The sequence below is a fragment of the Phoxinus phoxinus genome (assembly GCF_949152265.1).
Source record: "Phoxinus phoxinus genome assembly, chromosome: 1".
NCBI lineage: Eukaryota > Metazoa > Chordata > Actinopteri > Cypriniformes > Leuciscidae > Phoxinus > Phoxinus phoxinus.
This window is the reverse complement of record NC_136876.1, coordinates 27660879-27682950: the sequence shown is the minus strand read 5'-3', so window position 1 is coordinate 27682950 and position 22072 is coordinate 27660879. Positions and strand designations below refer to the sequence as shown.

Here is a 22072-nt window from a genome sequence, read left to right as displayed (position 1 = left end):
GCTTCTGCAAACCTGGATGAGTCACTGCATGGTCTCTGAAAGAAACTCAGGGCAGGAGGGGGAAGGAGGGCGCTGCTTTCTCCAGGGAGAGAAGAGCTCGCTGTCTGCCGTGTCATTTCTGAGGACTCGGCACGACTGGAGACTGGAGAGGTAGGAAAGAGAGGGAGATTAGGAGTGTCTGGGTAGGTGGGATTGAAGATGATGGGGAGGAAGAGGAGATAGCTAGAAAGGGAAGAGGGGGTTTGTTTTTTGTTTTGTATTTGTATTTGGCTCATCACTCTTGAAGTAGATTTTGTTAGGCTGGATAGAGGAACCAAGTCCATAGAGACCTGAATTCATTACTTCAGTCACATCTACAGATCCCCCCCCTCCCCCCATCTCTCTCTCTCTCTCTCTCTCTCTCTCTCTCTCTCTCTCTCTCTCTCTCTTTTACTGAGTAAATCTGGATTCAGAGAGTGGCATGTTGCTCTGGATGGCAAGTGAGACAGTGGGGCGAGAGTAAGAGGAGGATGGCGTACACACAGGTGAGTCCCGGTCACTACTTTCCTATCTGGATCCTACTGGCTTACACTTTTCATCTTCATATGTGTCTTCCTTTGCTCATTCGTTCATAATCCGATTTTTAAAAATATATATATACATATATGACGATTATTTCTGGTCAAGGCCTAAAGCCATTTCAGTGTATGTAGGCCTATGTATGATTTGTTTGTATTTATTCCCTTTAATGTCTTACTGTTTATGAAATATTAGGATTTGATGAGTTAATTCTCAAAATATATTTATGGACATATTTTTTTTCTACGTTATATACAGTAAAAACTTGATTTATGTGGGATTTGGGATATGAGTGATAATTTTCTTTAAAACAGTATAAGCTGCAGACAGACTCACTGATGTTTTTTGTGAATATGAATGCAGCTTATTTTTGACGTTTAAACTCTGTGGTGGTGTATTTGTGTGTCTGTATGCTGTATTATGATTTATGGAACTGTGCTAAAGACCCCTGGTATGGGAATAGCGCTTGCTGGAACTGGCCATGTGGACCAGTGGGGATAGTGTCCCATCCCTCCCATCTCGTGACCCTAATGCGTCATCTCTGCCTGAGCCGGCGGCAGCAAGGTGCGGGCTGGGTGGGACAGGAGTTCGTATCACTGTTGCCATGGTTACAGCCACAGCTAATTGCTTAGACAACATTGGGCCGCTGATGAGGAGCAAGAGAACAGGAACAGGGGGTGGGGAACGGGAGAGAAATCAACCTGTAGATGTTCACAGGTGTTGAAAGGAAGGAATATATCAGTCCTGGGTGTAAAATGTTATGCGTTTTAGACCCTGTCCCTGATAAAGTCTGACCAATGGTGTTAGATTTTTTTTTTAATACAGATTACCGGTAGTTTGAATGTGGCTTTTTGGGATGCTTATCAAATTAAATTAGTGCAATAACACATTAGTGCAAAGGTGGATTATTACAGTGCTCTTAAATTAAAACCCAAAATACAAAACATATAGGACAATAATTGAGGTTATAGCAACTAGTTCCTTACTGCATGTACTGTAGCTTTAAAGTTTTTTTTTTTCAATCAGACCAGCACCTCAGGGAGCACACTTACCCTATATATATATATATATATATATATATATATATATATATATATACTGTTCAAAGCATTGGGGTCTGTAAAAGGTTTTAATGTTTTTGAAAGTAGGCTCACTCACCAAGGCTGCATTTATTTGATCAAAATACATAAACATGGATATTGTGAATAATGTGAAATATTATTACATTTCAAAATAAATTTCTTCTAATTGAATATATTTGAAGTGTAATTTATTCCTGTGATGCAAATCTGAATTTTCCTCATCATTACTTCAGTCTTCAGTGTCACATGATCCTTCAGAAAGCATTCTAATAATGATTTGCTGCTCAAGAAACATTTATTATTATCAAAGTCGAAAACAGTTGTGCTGCTTAATTTCAAAATACTTTTATGGAAAGTTTGATAAATAAAAAAAATCAGGATTCTTTAATGATATATTTTAAGCAATGTAATGTTCACTGATTCTTTTGAGCAATGTATATAATAGAAAACATGAACATGATGAAATATTTCTAATGTTATTCATTTAAAAAAAATTAGGCAAAGGTTGCTAACAAATTTCATTAATATTAATTATTAAAATGTTTTTTTTTTTTTTAAATACAAATAGTGAACATTCAATAAAGAGACCTGTCCTTTCACTGAACTCTTTTTTCCCTCTATTTCTTGTGCATGAACTCAATTCTCTGCTGCACTCGACCTTTGAAAAAGAACAGTTGGAGCCTATCAATGAGGTATGTACAGAAAAGTAATTTATTCAAACTACTAGCTGCTCATATCTGTTTATTAACAATGATGTAGAAAAATGCCTACTGTATTTTTATAGCAACTCCAAGATCCTGTTTAACAATTTATCCGTACATGCATGACTCCAAATGAGTTAGAAATTTAGTTAGAAGCTTGACACCCTCAGACCTTTCAGACCATTAAATGCTTTGAAACAAAAAATAGCTTCCATTCAAAAAAAAAAAAAAAAAGGGTTGTGTTTACATAATCAGAGTTGTATTTTGACCTTTTATTTCTATCTTTTGGGCTGGATTTATTTTTTCAACATCCTGTCTCAAGTCATTCATTATTTAACCAACTACATTTTCAGCCTCAGCGGAGGTGAGAGTGACTTGGCTTTTTGGAGCAAGTAATCTTTATGATCTTTTTGTGTTTTTCTGTCTCGGTGGAGTCAGCTAGTCTAAATCAAGCACGTTTTGTTGTGAAAAGACTTAACATCTCTTTCTTGAAGGACCTTTATCCAAACATCTGGTCTCGGTTCTGGTCAATAACGGTCACACTGAGAAGTGACTGAGAAGTGTTTGTCCCGCCCCAGTTTCCTGTTTCAGTTGGAAGCATGTCACAACGGGAAACAAAATTGTTTATTAAAATGTGTGTGTGTATATACATATATATATACACACACACACACACACACACTATCGTTCAAAAGTTTGGGGTTGGTTAGATTTGTTGTATGTTTTAAAGAAGTCTATATTATAATAATTTAAATAACTGTTTTGTTTTTAATATATTTTAAAATATAATTTATTAATGTGGTGGCAAAGCCCAAATACCATTATAGATGTCCTTACTGTCACTTTTGATCAAATTAATGCATCCAGTAAAAATGATTAATTTCTTATTTTTTTAAAATATTTTTAATAGTAGATATCTTTAATTAAATCACTTGATTTTTTTTTGTGGATTGGCTCTGACTTATACAGTTTACTACAAAGTCCCACTAGAATAGAGTCCCAAAAGAGATGTAAGAATTTATTTATCCAAGGCTCTTGTTACATTTATACTTCAAGCTGCAGTTGACCAGAGAATAACAAAACAAAATAAAATCTTTGAAGCACTGATCATTCATTGCCATTTTATCATCATAATTTGCCTTGTAAGTAGATTCTGCTGCCCGTGCAGGTCAATCAGTTACTGTTTACTGGATGGTCTCTTTGTGTCCCTTTGCGGTCTTGATCTCAGGGTCTTCTGTCCAGACTGTCTGACTTGCTGTTGTGTCGCTGGTCGTGCCGCTCCTGTTGGCAGTGGTGCTGGGAGTGCAGCTGCTGTCAGTCCACTGATGAGGAGGTGGAGATTCTGGGGCCTTTTCCAGCTCAGACTCCATCATGGCTGTGAGTACACACCCGTACACAAAATAACCCAGAACAACTCATCTGTCTGCTCTCGCATCATAAGAGTCAGAATGAGTCTGAATACACAAAGTTACTGAACAAATCTCAACAAGACAATCTCAAAGGCAGCATCTGTTAAAGGCTCGTTTTAGATGATGTCACTTTTAATCAATTTAATGCATCCTTGCTGAATAAAAGTATTGATTTCTTTCAAACAAAACATATTACTGACCCAAAACTTTTGAATGGTAGTCTATAAACGGTATAAGCTACATTATTGTCACATGACCTCAATATATGTCATATTTAATTATTGACTTCATATCAGCAGTCATGACGCTGATACAGTAAGTCTGCATGTTAATCCAATTTTGGGTCACACTTGAACACTTAACATGAACTATTAATGAACTGCACTTCTACAGCATTTATTAATCTTTGTTGATGTTAATTTAAACATTTACTAATACATTATTAAAATCAAAAGTTGTATTTGTTTACAAAAGTTAATGCACTGTGAACTAACTTGAACAAACAATGAATGGCTGTTTTTATTAACTAACGTTAACAAAGATGAATAAATACAGTAACAAATGCATTTCTCATGGTTAGTTCATGTTAGTTAATACATTATCTGATGTTAATAAATAAAACCCTATTTTAAAGTGTTACATAATTTTAAATAAAAATGTGTTGGCACTGGCAGTCTGATTAAATACATAATAATTCAAGAAAGAGGTATTATGTTTATTATTAATATGGATCTAGTAGTATGCTGGAATTCAATAACTGTATGCCAAAAGTTCGATATACTACTGTCACGTTGATTATATTACATTTCATTGTTTAATTCAGCATGTGGTATCCAGTTATCGCAATTATTTTGTATTTTAAATTTACATGTAAAATATCGTAACTGTATCTTCAACTAATGAAGAATTACTCCACTGATTGTTTTTTTGTTGTTGTTGTTTTTTACAAATTGGAAGAATAGTGGAGCACACTGCATTGTGACATAATTTCTCCATCAGTGTTTTCAATTAACACTGTGGATTTTGTAAATGTAGTAGGTACATACAGAATACATTCTGGTACATACAGAGAATACAAATGCATGATATGCATGGTATACTTACTATATATTACATTATATTGCAATTTTGCAGCATATATATATATATATATATAATGCACTGTTGATATAGCTTCTTGTTTATTTATCATACTTAAAATAGAAAATTGAAGACGTCGCATTGATACATTATACTGTACCACCAACACTTTTTGGCATGTGCATATAATGCATACTTTGCACCATATATACATGCTATAAAAAATAGTATGAATGTAATTGCGAAATTCAAGGTGCTCAGTACAAGGTTATGGCATCATAGTTGTGATATCCTCTACTGAGTGTAAGCTTCTTATAAAGTTACAATATCTTTACTCCTCTTCTTACATTGCAAATTACCTGCTTAATTTGAACTACTGTTAACAGAGCAGTAAATCATGTATCTCTAGTTTGTAGTCATTGGTTTTCCGGGCTAACGGAACTGATATTGATGCAACAGATGGCTTTCCTGAGACGTTCTAGGATCCTGTTTGTGTATTCCCTGTTACTCAAGATCATAATGACTGGGGTGTGGAGCTATTTGTGTTCCCATGCAGGAACAGCAAGGGTAATATGATTTAAATGGAGAAGTGATTCATGTATTTGCTGGGATAATGTGTTCTTTGAATGCACACATTCACAACAAGCTGGCAAGCTTTTTATAAGCATCCTTCTTAATGACATCATTCAGTGACTTTTACCAGGACTAAACAATGGTGGCCATACATGTCTATTTTTCCTGTTGTAAAACTTGGGATGGAGATGATGTGGTCACCAGAGACTACTGGTTTATGCTGGTCTGGCTGAGCTCATGCTTTGTGGGAATTTGATGTTTGTGTAAAACCAAAAACTGGGACAAAATGGCTGGATGAGTGGCACGACTTTTGACTATGAGCTTCCAAAAAAAATTGATCATAGAAGGGTGTTACATTCATAATACATTGGAGATGCAAGGGATGCATCTTTAATTGAATAGAGCTTGTACTTCCAGACTGTGATTGTACGGTCATGACATACTGTATACCTCCCCCTATAAGTCCAGCCTCTCTCGTTGCCTCAGATTGCTCCTAAGGCCATATGTTTTAGAATCGTCCGTTGCTATGACAACTATCTCCCTCTGAGCTGTAGTCATGGACACAAAGGGTCCTTGACGATCCCCAAAGGAAGACTCGGAATCAGTACTGGACAAAGATATCCCACAAAGAATATTTACCTCTATAGTTGGAAAACAACCAGATTAGATGATGATGTTACAGATATTACACAACGCAGGGCAATAATATGAGTGCACAATTATTAAGAAGTGGATTCAGTCACGGTGTCAGATTTGCAGAGCTGGATTGTAAGATGTTTTGCTAGTTCATGCCGAATGTTTTTTTTTTTCTTTTGTAGCATATTATGATTTGTTTTTCAATTTCAGGCTATGTTGGTCGACAAACTCTGCTTTCTGTCATATTTGAAGCTGTGTATGAACTGACATCTAAATAGTATAACTTAGCAAAAGTTTGTTCCCTCTTCTAAATGTGGTTACTTTTTAGAAGTTGGCATCAGTTTAGCATGAGTTTGTGTTATAGACTTAATGGAAGTATCTAATCATACTGTTTCATGCAAAGTGATAACAGTAATATTACCACACACATAATGTTTCATAAACATCATATAGCTTAAATTACCCTAGTCCTGCTGCCGCTGGTTGACCAAGAAAGTTTTGCTAAAGTTAAAATGGTAACATAACCTGTTGTTCGAACAGTAGAGGATGGCGCTTGCAACACCAACACTGTAAATCATTTTATGATACATTTTATGATCAATCAAGTTATGACAACATATGTTTTTTGTTACTTTTACTCATCAAAATAAGTTAAGCAATTTTATTTATACAAGTTATACATGATTCAACTTGTGGTTGTTTTTTAAGTCAGTTTAATGTAATTTAAGTTGAAATGACTTAAACATCCTAGTTGATTGTGCTGAATTTAAGGCAGCTACTTTTTTGCAGTAAGGTAATAGGTTTGATTTTTAGTTATTTTAAATTGTAATAATATTTCACAATGTTTTTATTATATTTGGTTTAAATAAATGCTGCAAAATTGGTGGGCATAAGAGACTTTTTTTAAAACATTAATAAATCTTACCAACCCCAAACTATTGACCAGTAGTGTACATTTCAATGGTCTTTTCAACAAGGAATATGCCAGTAGTGTCACTAAGGCTTAACAAAGTCATCTCTTTCAGTGTCAATGAATGCAATGACGAGAAAGGCACAAATTCTCACATCATGGCTCTCGGCCATGCTTTACCTGCTCAATCTGACACCGCAACAAACTGCAGGCCGCCCACCACAGAAACGTCCCGTTCCACCTTCAGCCTGGCCGGCCAGCTCTCCAGTGAGCCCAGACTTCACTCTCAGTTTAAACAGATTAGCGTGAGTATGTTGACTTGAATTTTACTTAATGGCTCTCTCATATCACAGGTCTGAACGCCCGACGACCAAGCTCCCCCATGGTGGACGTAAAGCCGATTGAATTTTGGGCCATGGGACCCAGGAAGGAAGTGGTGCAGCCCCTGCGTAAGCCCCCGACACCACCAGATGACTACTTCCGCAAACTGGAGCCTCATCTGTACTCCCTGGACTCATGCAGTGATGATGTTGACTCTCTGACAGATGATGAGATCCTGGCACGGTACCATCTAGGCATGCTGCACTTCAGCACACAGTATGATCTTATCAATGGCCACCTTAGCGTGCGAGTCATCGAGGCCCGGGATCTGCCCCCTCCGGTAATGTGTGACGGTGCTCGCCAAGACATGGCCCACTCAAACCCCTACGTGAAGATGAGCCTGCTCCCCGACCACAAGAACTCCAGGCAGACTGGGGTTAAACGCAAGACCCAGAACCCCGTGTTTGAAGAGCGCTTCACTTTTGAGCTCCCCTTCCTGGAGGCCCAGAGACGCACACTACTGCTCTCGTTGGTTGACTTTGACAAGTTTTCACGCCACTGTGTCATCGGGAAAGTGTCTCTTCCTCTCAGTGAGGTTGACCTAGTAAAGGGAGGGCATTGGTGGAAGGCCCTGGTGCCCAGTTCTCAGGTAATACCACTCATACCTTTTCTTTTTTTGTCATTTATTTTAGGTGTGCCGCTTGCACAATGACGAACATGATGAAGTGACGTCACATAAAACTAAATTAAGTTATTTAGTAAAATGTGAAATCATTGCAGCCATATGCCAGAGTGCCCTGCCTCGAAAGAATGCACACCACACCGCCTACAAGATCTGTGTTTAGGATGTGTTAAACGAACATTAACCTTGTATTTTGAGAGGTTTAATATGCGACTCAAAAAGATCAACTACCATTCAAATGTTTGTGGTCTGTAAGATTTTTTTTTAATGCTTTTGAAAGAAATGCTCACCAAGGCTGCATTTATTTGATCAAAAATACAGTTAAAGCATTAATATTGTGAAATATTATTACAATTTAAAAAAAAAATATATATATATATATATATATATATATATATATATATATATATATCACTGATTCTTGAGAGTCGGGACAAAACATGTCCCACACAGAAAAGTCTAATTTATAGCAAAAATTAAGAAATTCATCATGATTGGCATACTTACAAAGTTAAATCTAAAGGATTTGTATATACCTATCTGATTTTTAGAATAAACTTTTTATCTTTTTGGGGAAAATTTGAAGGTTTTCTACAGGTCCATGTAGAAGGTCCATGTTATTGCACTTGTCCTCAGCAAGAGGTCACAACATTAACCATCCCAAAAAACTTTTAAAAAGCTCTACAATTGTGAAAACATATATATCAAATACAAAATAAGGGGTATACATATAAAAAACAATGCATGAAGTGAACATCAAACAATATTTTCCATAGAAATCTGCCTATTAAAGTTGTGTCCTCAGTTTCTGTCAACTCCGTCAGATATTTTCATAAAGCTCTTTAAATCAGGAAATAGCATGGTCAGCTATATCCCTGAGGACCCCTTTTTATCTCCCTGCCTGTGGTGAATGCAGCACTACCACACATGCTCTAGTACAGTTTAAATTTTTTTATATTTTAGACAAACAATGTCAATATTCCTATGGTCACAGCTGCACCATGTCAATACCATCTTTCCGTTAAGATACTTTTTTTAAACCATAGTGGATTGAATTTAAGCATTTTAGTGAGGTTATTGGGACAGCTAGCAACTGAGGAAAAACTACCTAGCTGCAGTGTACAATACATGTTTTGGTGGAAAATACATGCCCTTACGTCAACTCCGTCAGACGTCAACTCCGTCAGGTTCTATGTCTGACGGAGTTGACCTGTAAGATGACGGAGTTGACAAATCCACCAATAACCTCTTAATGTGTGAATATAATATTATTTGTGAATATAGTGAAGGGTTAAACTGTTATTTCAGGGTTTTATTTACACATAAATGCACATACATAGCATGCATTACATTATTTAACCGTACGCATCTGACTTGTAGAGAATGGGCAGGCAGTGGTCTGCTTATTATTGTGTAACGTGTAACTTTGCCAGCACTTTAATATATATATATTTATATATATAGAGACAGATAGACAAATGAGAAGCCAGTGTAGGGCTGGGCGATATGGCCAAAAAAAATTATCACGGCAGAGGGTAGCCCCTGGTTTCCCTTATTTTTTTTATTTTTTTTTTATAGTTGGAAACGGTTTAATTTAAAATAGTTGGAAACGGTGTATGTGCAATATGTTTATTATAGTTTGCTTTACAGTAAGTTCAGTACTCTAATAACAAGGAGTAGTTTTAGTAGTAGTGTTTAAAGAGCACATCTGTTCACTAATCAGCAATGCACACATTTTGTGTCAACACCGTCAGTTTTTCGTCAACACCGTCAGTTTTTCGTCAACACCGTCAGATCTTCGACGTTTGGATGTATGTTTTTGTTAATTTTTTTGGGAAAAAAATATTCTTCCTTCAGTTGGTGTTGTTTTTGTAATAAAGGACCATCTGATCTACATACTCTTAGGTTTTATTTATTTAAGGAATTTGTTTTTACAATATTGAAATTAAAATCAAAGTTTGAAAATGCAAATATTTAGAAATCTGAGTTTTCAGAATAGTGTGAAATCACAACTTAAGTTTATATATTGTATTTTGTTTACATATCAGAGTAACTAAACACTATTACAATATACTTCATAACTTTAGATTCTTGTTGGATTGGAAGAATTTAAATTGTTTACTTTTTAGTGTGTCTGACGGAGTTGACACAAATCCAGTTCTGAAGGGAAACATGTAAATTTGTTTAAAATGTGCTTTTATTTAGAACCTGTTCCTTTACATGGTTAAATAGCTAAGACCTTTCTCTGCAGAAACGTATAACTCTAATTGATATAGTGTGTATTTAAAAAAAAAGTTTTTTAAAACGTGTTTTGTCCCGACTCTCAAGAATCAGTGATATATATACATATTAAAATGTAATTTGTTCCTGTGATTGCAAAGCTTAATTTTCAGCATCATTACTCCAGTCTTCAGTGTCACATGATCCTTCTGAAGTTTTTTTTTTTTTTTTGCTGCTCAAAAAACATGTCTTATTATTATCAATGTTGAAAACAGTTGTGCTGCTGCTTAATACGTTTCATGAAACTTATACATTTATTCAGGATTCCTGATGAATACAAAGTTAAATAGAAAAGCATTTATTTGAAATATAAATATTTTGTAAAATGATAAAAGTCTTTACTGTCACTTTTGATCAATTTAATGCATTCTTGCTGAATAAAAACATTAAATTCTTATTTTTTTTTTAAGTTTACAGACCCTAATATTTTGAACGGTTCTGTATTGATCTCTGTCCCAAATGATATTAACCCGAAGAATTTGTCAAGAAACTATCTGAACAAACAACCATCAACTTGTCATGTTACAAATGCTTTCATTTTTAAATGACTCTGTCATTAAAGTCTGCATGAACTGGAAGTTGCAATGGACTTTTCTCCAGTGTTGTGACGTATTTCCAAGTGAAAGGGAATATTGAACAGAGGGCAGGGTTTTACTTTAGCGCTCCTCCTCTCCATCTCTCGCTCATAGCAGACTAGCGGTTTGAGGGGAATGTTTAAGCGTTTTCAACCCAAGCCGTCAAACTGACGTCATCAGAAAAGGAACGCCATTCCAGAATGGAAGTAACTTTTCCGATTTGATTAATGATAACCACGGCAAAAAAAAAGTGTCTTTGTATTGACTTGCACGGATTAATTGTTCACCAGAAGACTAGTAATATGCGCTAACAAATTTTTATTTCATGTCGACTTTTAAGCTTTCATTCCCGTTTTTGTCACATTTAAAAACCTAGTATACATAGTGTTAATTTACTGACATCATTATCATGACACTGATTTCTTGAATGTGATGTTTCTCAGAATGAGGTTGAGCTTGGTGAGCTTCTTCTGTCCTTAAACTACCTGCCCAGTGCTGGCCGGTTAAATGTGGACATCATCCGAGCAAAGCAGCTGCTTCAGACTGACATGTGCCAAGGTTCAGGTAAATCTATTTGTGTGTTTCCCTTGTTCTGCTCTTTAAAATCTGTCAAATAGGAATGGTAATTTGTCAGTACAATAATGTTGTAGGCCTACTGACTAATTCTTAGTTGGTGTAGTTCACTCACTCAAGAGTTCTAACTAAAAAAAGAACGTACATGTAGAGAGTACTTGATAATTTACTTGAGATTTACTCTTGCCTTAGTGTAGCTACTCAGAATTAACGACTCCCAGAGTGCATTGGGGCATGAATAAATTAAGCAATTGCAAACAAAACTGTTAGAGATACAATTAGTAAATAAAATGGATTATATTAATCCAATTAAAAGTTTTATGATTCACAAGGTGTTAATGTGATAAGTGTTATAATAGATCATAATTCTACATGAAAAGTATAGGCAATGGTCTAGTTAGAAGTTAGGTCACCTTTTAAAAGCAACCCATTACTTCTCTTCTTTTGAAAGCACAAATAACTGTGATTTCTTGTTGCATCACTGGATCAATTGGAAGGGGAATTAGTCATATAAATGACGTTTAAAGTGCCCAACCAAAGGGAACAGTAATTATCATAATGGTGACTTCATACAAACCCATTTTAGGAAATCAACATCAATTTATGAAGACAACTTACTGTATGTGCTGTTCTCTTAAACTTTGGAAAATTTGTGAATGCAACAGAAAGATAGCTGCAGAAGTGGAAGAAATTAGTGAGAATTGTATTAAGAATTGCCCAAATGACAAAATGGTACTCAAACCAATCAATTAATTTGGGTTTTCCGAGTAAGAAATTACTAGATTTTTACAATTAAGTCTTGCCCTGGATCTTTTATCACTGAGTAACCTGTTTCACTCAGAAATGTTACATTACACAAAAAAAAAAAAAAAATCAGATGGCAATTTATCTAAACTTTAACTAAGTTGCTACTTCTCTGTTGTCAGATCCTTTTGTGAAGGTGCAGTTGGTGACAGGTCTTAAGTTGATGAAGACTAAGAAAACATCCTGTATGAGAGGCACCATTGACCCCTGCTACAATGAGTCCTTTAGCTTCCGTGTACTTCAAGAGGACCTGTGTGAAGTCAGTCTTGTGTTCACAGGTATTGTTTTGAACATAAACATGTACACAGGAATATGCACACAGAAAAACATTCATACAGATCTCTAAACAATTAAATATGTGAGAAATGTCTTTATGATGACCTTTCGAGCAAGCATAATTTTTTATTAACTTTTTTTTGTATATTAAAGGTACAATTGGTAGAAAAATCGATCAAATTAATTTAATTGGCTTGATATGCATTATTTTTTATATTTTTTATATAAAATAAGGATTTATTAAAATAAATGTATACTTTTAATCAGCAAGGACACATTCAGTTGATCAAAAGTGACTATAAAGTTATTTATAATGTTACAAAAAAATTAATTTTCAATTTTTTTTTAAACTTTTTATTCATCAAAGAATCCTGAAAAATAATATCCACAAAAATATTACCGTAAGCAGCACAACTGTTTTCAACATTGATAATAATCAGAAATGTTTCTTGAGCAGCAAATCATCATTTGATTTCTGAAGGATCATGTGACACTGAAGGCTGGATTAATGATGCTGAAAATTTAGCTTTGCCATCAAAGGAATACGTTTAATTTTAAAATATATTAAAATAGAAAACAATTATTTTAAATTGTAATAATTCTTAATAATGTTTACTGATTTTACTGTATTTTTGATCAAATAAACACTGCCTTGGTGAACATAAGAGACTTATTTAAAAAAAAAAAAAAAAAAGTTTTTTAAATCTTACAGACCCCACACTTTTGAACAGAAGTGTATTTATATATTATATATATATATATATATATATATATATATATATATACATGTATATACATACATCTGTTCCAAAGTTTGGGGTCTTTAAGTTTTATATATATATATATTTTTTTTTTTTTTTTTTTTTATCACCACACTAAATTAAGTGTATTAAATTCACAGCCCTATTCATAACAGTTGAAGCTATTTAGCTGGATACCTAATACAATAAAGGTGAAAAGCCACAAGCTTGTGACCAAGGGCTGCCATGGGAAACCTCATTAAGGTTCGCTTAAATTCCAATAGGATTTATTCAATTACCGATGCTGCCAGTCAGAACCTGACCTGTACCTAGTTGTTCATGCCGAGATTTTATGCACTGGTACACACTGACATTTAATATTTGCACTCATCCCCCAGGTGCAGCCATGCACTGTGATTGCATAGGGCCGAGAGTGGCCTACGCTCATAACCTGCCATTTGAGACCGTAGAGCCCAACAAGCCCAGTCCAACGTGTAGTTTTCACTGGCTTCCTCTGCTTTAATCAGTCTGCTGAGTCAACATGGTATTTAAATACAGGAATATCTCACTCTAAAGGGTGAGTGCAGCCTGTGCCCCATCTAGGCTGGTCAGCATGTGTGTCTCTCAGTGGTACCAGCCCACCGCTTCTCTCTGATGTTTCTGACTACAAAGACTTGCAACCAAACGCTGCCTGCAATCCCGCCTCTGTCTCTCACTCCTGGTCCGTTTGATGAGTCTCTCTCTTCTCTTCAGCTCGCTCTTTTTGTCCGTTCTTTTACTTTTATATTTTTGCGTATCCCATTATCATTCTCTTTGTCTTTAACTGAAGGTTCCCTCTGGCTGAGCAGGTAATAGGAGTTTAATGGTGGTGTTATGTCCATATGCTATCCATAAGCAGTGAGTGGAAACAGATCTTCTGGCTCTGTTCAACATGACTCCCGCATTAGGCAGCTATGCGCACTGGAAGGGGTCAACTGTGCCCATCATCATAGGTGTAGTGCTTTCACTAGTGGTCTGAGATATTTAGATTCTTCTGTTTAGTACAAAATGTGTGTTGACACAGACTTTTTAATGCACAGAAACGTCATAAATGTACATGAGTATACTGAGGTAACACAAGCAAAATGTAGTACAAACATCCCGTGTTTTAAAATCAATTAATCAGATAGGCCTATTAGTTTAGTTACTATTCTAATAATAAAAATATGTATTTATTTATTTGTTTGTTTGTTTGTTAATAATGTGAATAATATTAACCTCTAAATTGTTGATTGTATATTATTATTTTTATTAAGATATAATACATACATCAGTGTTTTAAAACAAAGTAATCAGATATTAGTTTAGTTATAATAATAAAATATTTATTTATGTATTTTTGTTTTGTTTTTTTTGTTAATATTAATAATATGAAACACTAAATGAATGATTTTATATTGTTGTTATGACTATTATTATGAGGTTAATACAAACATCCAGTTTTTTAAATTAAAGTAATCAGATATCAGATAGTTAGGATTATAATAATACAAATATATAATTAACAATAATACTAGCAATAATAATAATAACATAATTCATTTTCTTTATTTACATGCTTAATCAAAACGGTATTTTGTGCATTTTGCATAAAAATGAATGTAAAAAAAATTAAAGTTCACTTTTTTAACTTTGTTTTTACTTCAGCAATAATCTGGCACGTGCCATCTTTATAAAAAGATCAAACTTAACTCTGTTCTCCAAGCCATTAAAGATTTATTCATTTTCCAAGCGTTAAAGATTTATTCATTTTCAAAGCATTAAAGATTTATTAATTTTCAGGTCAATGCTCAAAAAGTGAATAAATGGATTATAACTACTGCATAAATATAATTTAGTAACATAAAATCCCCTAACAATACAAAATATTAAGTACAAAATATTATTGAACTAAAATATAATACAATAATTTCGTTAAAATAAAATAAAAATTTACATTTGACTGCCACGCGAACAGAGGGCTATTTAAAATAATGAAAGTGGAGTAAATCATAGTGTTCATATTGGTTTACTGCTGTTATGTGTTGTTTTGAGCTAAAGATTTCCCCTCTTTATATTCAAATATGCTTCCTTTGATATACAATTGTGCCTTTGGAGTAGGAGATATTCATGCATTATAAAACACGTAACTCCGCCTTAGTATTTCCCATTCAGAGCCAACAGGAACGATCTGTACCTCATCACAACCCTGAGTAGGAGAGCTCCCTCAGGACTGTTGAATGTGACGCATGCTGATGATGTCAACAGCTCAACATAGCGAGTCCAGTGCATGCGTCTGCGCCAAACACTCACCACGCCTGTTCCTTTGCTTTAAACTGATGATGTCAGCCATCCAAACAGCTCAATGTTTGTCTCCTAACTGACATATATTTTGCTGAGCATGAAGACATATGAATGTGGTTTAACAAACTCTTTTATCGAATAATAGGGTTGTGTAAGAAAGATTAATATTAATGTGTTTTTTAATTATTCCTGTTTAAAGAACTGGTCAGAAATGATCAAATAAGTCACAAAAAAAAAAAAAAATCAAGTATTCACCCTCATGTTGTTCCTAACACATTTGTTTGGATACATTTTGATAACTTGCTGATTGCTCATTTCCATACAATTACAATGATATAGGGAGCTTTCCGATTCCAAAATAGATGCAAAAGCACATAATAAAATGATCATAAAAGTTGTCCATTCAACTTGTGCATTATATTCCAAATCTTCTTAAAGGGGTAGTTCACTTATAAATGAAAATTCTGTCATTATTTACTCACCCTCAAGTTGTTTCAAATCTGTTTTGCGGAACACAAAAGAAGATATTTTGAAGAATGTCTGTAACCAGAAAGTTGATGGACCCCATTGACTTCCATAGTAGGAAAGAAAATACTATGGAAGTCAATGGGGCCCATCAACTGTTTGGTTACATACAGACATTCTTCAAAATATCTTCTTTTGTGTTCAGCAGAAGAAAGAAATTCATTCAGGTTTCAAACAACTTGAGGGTGAGTAAATAATGACAGAATTTATTTTGATATTTTTTTTAAATCACTCTATATTCACATTTTGTTGCACAAAAGAGTGTCAGCTAATCTAATTGAAGGTTCTTTAACTCTCCACTAAATAGGACTGTCTCCCACCTTGAATTCAAATAGTGGTGAGGAGGAGTAGTAGTTGAAATACATATTATGTTCGCTCCTGTAGGCTGTAATATGAACTTTAGCTGTATACTTGAGCCACACCAAGTTGAAGGAGTCCTTGACATTCAGTTGGATAAAGCTCTTCTCAAGAGCTGCTGATGTTGCTTGGTGACGGCGTTTCACCAGCTCTGGTCTGCAGCTGGAGTCGTGATGCTGTGAGATCCTTGTCTGGAGTGCGGCTGCATCCTTGACTGCTACCTCTGGGCTTTGTGACAATATTATTTGCGTTTCCTGCTATTTTCCCAGCACTCCGCTGCCAGTTACAGGAAAGAAGAAGGGGGGGGGGTCTTCAATCTTGTTTATGAGCAACGTGATGAAATTAACAGCGTCTCATACTCTGACCCGACTCCATTAACAAAATAGGATTGAGGCGGAGAAAAAGAGATTGACAGAAAAGATGAATAATAAGCTAAATAAATGAGAGGATACATTCGTGTCTGTGTTATTTTAGTATCATTGATACTGTATAATTATAGTTTTTATTCATATTTTGACTTATATTTCCAGAATAGTCAAGTCTTAATCATACAGAAAGGACCTTCGCCTGCAGGGAAGGAACCTCAATGTTGTAAAACCTCACAAAAGTGGAGGGCGAAGACCAGCCGGCCGCTGCACAAATGTCCTGAATGGGAAACCCATAGGACCATGCCCATGACGAGGCCATACCTCTAGTGGAATGGGCTCTAGTGCCTATAGGGCAACCCTGGCCCACAGAGGCGTATGCCAGTGATATGGCATCCACTATCCACCTAGACAGTCTCTGCTTCGTGACAGGAGCCCCTTTGGACCGGCCACCGAAGCAGACAAAGAGCTGTTCTGACTGTCTATATAGGATGCTGAGCGCTCCAAATAGCCCTGACAGGGCAAAGTAAATTAGCTTCCCCGTCCCCATCGGAAGGGGGAAGAGTCAACAGTAAAATGCTTGGGTTTCAGAGTGACTTTAGAGTCACCTATACCAAACTCGAAACAGGAGGGGCTCACGGAGAGCACCTGCAAATCTCCCACTCGGTTGATAGATGCCAGTGCCAACAGGAGAGCGGTCTTTAGCGAAAGCGGTTTGAGGTCAACCGACTGAAGCAGTTCAAATGGCGGACCCCTTAGGGGGTCCTCCTAGCTCCCTTCATAAACCGTACGACCAAGTCATTCCTTCCCAGTGATTGGCCAGCCACCGGAGCATGATAAGCTGCTATGGCTGCCACATATACTTTGAGCCTGGACGGGGAACGACCCGCGTCCAGCAGCTACTGTAGTAAGGAGAAGTATCACTGATACCTTGCATGACTGGGGTTCAAAGTGTCTATCCGAGTACCAGCTGGAGAACACTGTAGAGGCGCCTGGTAGACGGGGCTCTAGCCTCAGAAATTGTGTTCAGAACCTTTTAGTGGAGGTCCGGGGTACCCATTGATGAGCCACACATGTAGGGCCCATAAGTCGGGATGGGGGTGCCAGATCGTCCCGTTCGCCTGTGTGAGGAGATCTTTCCTCAGAGGGACAGGCCTTGGGACTTTGTCCACCATCTGAACCAGCTCTGGGAACCAAGGTCTGGTTTTCCAGAGAGGGGCCACTAGGAGGACTGGGCATCCGCTCTCGCTCACCCGATTGATGACCTGGGGGGATCATGGAAACGGGGGGAAACGCATACAGAGGGCAGCTGGGCCACGCATGGGCCAGCGCATCCCTGTCCTTCGAAAAGAATACTGCGCAGTGAGAGTTGTTTCTTGAGGCAAAAAGGTCAACTTTGGCCTCGCCGAACACACTCCAAATCAGATGAACCGTCTGAGGGTTTAGAGACCACTCGCCTAGGGGAGTGTTGTCTCGGGAGAGCATATCCACACCCATATTATGAATGCCCGGGATATGTGCTGCTCTCAGAGAGCTCAAGTTGGCTTGTGCCCACAGAAGCAGATCTCTCGCCCATGGAGTACATGTAGCTCGACCTGAGACCGCCCTGGCATTGATGTATGACACCACCACCGTGTTGTTCGTACGGACTAAGACATGGTGTCCCTTGAGGTCCGACAGAAATGCTTTTAGGGCCAAATAACTGCTGCCATTTCCAGGCAGTTGATGTGTAAGCTCCGCTCCATGCTCGACCAGAGGTCGGAGGCGGGCTTGCCCTCGTGCAACTTACCCCAACCTTGTTTGGAGGCATCTGTGAAGACCACTTTACATCTGGAGGCCACTCCCATGGTCACACTCTCTTGGTACCAGCCCTGAGCCTGCCAGGGAATCAGGGAACGCAAACAGCTGTGATTCACCGTAATGTGCATGCTGCCCGACTGCCATCCATGGGCTGGCACGCGGCGTTTGAGCCAGTGCTGTAGCGGGCAGTAGTCCCATATGGAGTACTGGCGATGCGGCTGCCATGAGATCGAGAAGTTTCTGAAACACTCTGAGGGGAGTGCGTGCGCTCCGTTTGAAGGAGGCTGTAGCAATTGTATAGAGAGCGCTCTGTTGTGAGATGCACTCTCATAGTTGTAGAGTCTATAACTGTGCCCAGAAAGGACACAGAGACAGAGTTTGTCACTGAAGTTGAGAAAATCTGCTATAATGGTGAATTCGGGCTCATTTTATAGGCTCTGCCACGCCCTGATGGCGGGCTCTGACGTATGTCGGCACGCTGTTAGCTGATTGCCGCATACATTGGAGGCGCTTTCGCCATTGGATGTGCAGTTGCTGCAGCACAGCCAATGAATGAGCCAGTCTCTCACTGTGCTAGCTGTGCAGCTGCAATGCAATTTACATTTTAAGCTTCAATAAATCTGAGGAAATGAGTTTCCCCACTGCGTATAGCTACGCAATACGAAGTGACCATTCGAAAGGGAACTATGGCAGTCGATGGCTACCGTCAACTGTCTGTCTTGAGGGTGAGTAAATGATGACAGAATTTTAGCTTTTTGGTGAACTATCCCTTTAATTAATTCGCAGTACAGAGACTCCAAGCAGCCATTATCACTAATAAGGTGTTAGTCTGATTATTTCCGAATGTAATATTGGTTTGATGTCTTTTACTTTTTAGTTTACGGGCACAACATGAAGAGCAGCAACGATTTTGTCGGTCGCATCGTGATTGGCCAGTTCTCCACTGGCCCGCAGGAAACCACGCACTGGCGCCGGCTCATGAGCTCCCAGCGCAACCCGGTGGAACAGTGGCACAGCCTGCGCTCCCGTGCCGAGTGTGACCGCGTCTCTCCTGCTTCTCTCGAGGTCACATAATACTGACACAGGAGAGTCAGTGATCTATGGAAAAGAACTTTGACTTAAAACGCAAACATCTGGGAGCGTCTTGAGGTTTCAGTGTGTCATTTTTAAGGGTTTGAATCTATTCTCTATAGAAGGTGGGGCTTTATCTATGTGTTATTTGTGTCACTCTCCCTTATCATTATTACGGGGCAACGTAGATTGTTGAAGAAACCTCAGAGATCGTAGAAAAGACCTCAGAGAGTTTTCCATTTAAGATGATGAGCAGAAGCCTGCTGTCCATGTTTTCTTTTTATCACATTGATACTATCTTACACGGGAGCTGAATAATCTCATCATCATCTGATCCTCAGCTGCATTCAGGCAGTTTGGACCACATCTAACCACTGTCTGCAGTGTCTTAATCATATTGTTTCTTTTCTTCAGACTTCAATATGATTGCAGTTTTTGAGGTAGTTGGAAATCTGTTACGGCACAGATGGACATTTTTTATTTCCCGGTTTGACTGTTTCAAACCTGATTTTACACCAAAGCTTGTGTTTTGTGACCCGTATCACTGTCCTCCATGCACATTTTGACCTTTGATTGTGTGCGGAAGTGTTTGTGAGTGTATGTTTGGTAAATGTTTGCACTTATGGCAGCTGAGATTTACAGAAACCTTAAGAGGCCATGCATCATTTTATTTATTTTATTATTTTTGTCTTGTTTTTTCTTGTTTATCTTGACTGATTTTTTTTCTTGTGATCTTTACGTTTGGTTTTCTGTAAGTTGCTCACTATTTCTCATGTCGTCTCTTAAACAATTGTATATCCATTTACTTCCTGTCAAAGGTTTTTCTTTAAAAAAAAAAATTTTTTTAAAGAAATGAATACGTTTATTCAGAAAGGATGCATTAAAATAATCAAAAGGCATTTATAATGTTTTAAAGGATTTCTATTTTAAATCAATGCTGTTCCTTTGAAATTTCTATTCTTCAAAGAATCCTGAAAAAATGCCTCACGGTTTCCACAAAAATATTAAGCAACACAACTGTTGATAATAATAAGAAATGTTTATTGAGCATCATATTTAAATGATTTTTGAAGGATCATGTGACACTGAAAACTGGAGAGAAAACTGTTGCTGAAAATTCAGCTTTTACATCACAGGAATCAAATTTAAAAATGTATTCAAATAAAAAAAGTCACTATTTACGGTATTTTCTAATCAAATAAATGCAGTCTTTGTGAGCATACGATACTATAAAAATATAATCAATTCTTACCGACCCCCAACTTTTGAGAAAACAACTTTTCTTTTGTTATTTTGAGATCACAAGAAAATTTATTCAAAAGACTCCCGACAAAAGAAAGAAGTAATCATTTATGGCCTCTCAGGGCTTCCGTAGTGGTCTGTATCACTGTGTAAATGCATTAGTGTTCGTGTCTGCACAACAGTGAACATGTCTTCACAGCTTGGGCAATATAATGCCATGCCAAGGTGCAGATACATGCATTTCTCTTCACTCTATTACCTTTACTCCTAGTCCAACGCTTTTGCCAAGTTCAGTTCATATACTGTTTATCATCGACATGTTGGAGCTGTATTTTGTCTTTTTCTCAGTCGGTCTATGAAGTTCATAAGCAACAAGATATGATTGGGATACAATGTTATCATAGAATCAAAGTGCAATCAGAAAGTTTACTGTATCTTTCGTCGTAATCTTGTGTGTGACCTGTGCAAGATAAGTGCTTGTTTCAGGTCAAGAGTCAGTTGTATGTTTCCACCAATGTCAATGTTAGTGTAGTAGATGACAGTACAAATGGTAATAATAATAATAATGAAGCTGTGCCAGTGAAGATGTTAATATTTATTTAGATAAAAATTGATATAATAATATATATTTATCTCTAAAGCATATCTGTATATATTTATAACTTACAGAGAATTGAACAAATGCATGTCACAATAGATGAAAAAAGAAATGGATAGAATATAGATAAATCATGATAAATGAAAAGGTTATTGAAATGCCTTCACTGACAAAGATTTTGGTTTCAAAGGGAACTGTTTTTAACAGTCTTCATTATATTTTAAACAAAACAAAAAAGGTTTAGTCCTCTGTCTCCTTGTCTGACCTGAACTCTCTGAGAGTTTGTTATGCTGATGCTGTCCATGTAATGGTTTATTAAGTGTGAGAAGAAATCAGCAGTATCCCTTTAAAGGTCTCTTTCATGGAGATTGTAATGTGTGAATCCTTCAGAGAGATGTATTAAGTGTGGAAAGTGTATGTTGGTTGTTCCACAATGCATTAAAGTGATGTTTGTTACTGGGCTTCTAACTTGTTTCAGTATGTTTTGTAATATTTAAGTTTTATTTTATTTTATCGAATCTTATTCTTCATATACCTGCACTATATATGGTGCAGATTGGACGTCAGTAACATCATTGGAAGGTTTTTTTTA

The 22072-nt window shown here is 36.9% G+C and overlaps 1 protein-coding gene across 4 annotated transcripts; it reads left to right on the top strand.

Moving 5' to 3' along the window:
- Positions 1–109: 109 nt before the first annotated feature.
- Positions 110–21940, top strand: syt17 (synaptotagmin XVII). 4 transcript variants are annotated; one of them, XM_079605540.1, is made up of 9 exons: positions 110–150; positions 453–524; positions 2315–2332; positions 3570–3718; positions 7065–7216; positions 7303–7919; positions 11251–11371; positions 12307–12462; positions 13599–13860. In XM_079605540.1, exons 2-9 carry the CDS (start codon positions 510–512, stop codon positions 13721–13723), a joined length of 1353 nt encoding a protein of 450 aa, XP_079461666.1. In that variant the 5' UTR covers positions 110–150; positions 453–509; the 3' UTR covers positions 13724–13860. The 4 variants fall into 4 exon arrangements, with proteins under 4 accessions (XP_079461666.1, XP_079461663.1, XP_079461664.1 ...); XM_079605537.1 differs by lacking the exon at positions 13599–13860 and adding an exon at positions 19447–19789 and having other exon boundaries at positions 113–150; XM_079605539.1 differs by lacking the exons at positions 110–150; positions 13599–13860 and adding an exon at positions 19447–19789 and having other exon boundaries at positions 460–524; positions 3584–3718.
- The last annotated feature ends 132 nt before the right edge of the window (positions 21941–22072 follow it).

Coding starts and splice junctions, on each gene's coding strand:
- syt17 (XM_079605537.1), top strand. Junction 7,920..11,250: donor CCCTGGTGCCCAGTTCTCAG/GTAATACCACTC, acceptor GATGTTTCTCAG/AATGAGGTTGAGCTTGGTGA. Junction 11,372..12,306: donor TGACATGTGCCAAGGTTCAG/GTAAATCTATTT, acceptor CTCTGTTGTCAG/ATCCTTTTGTGAAGGTGCAG.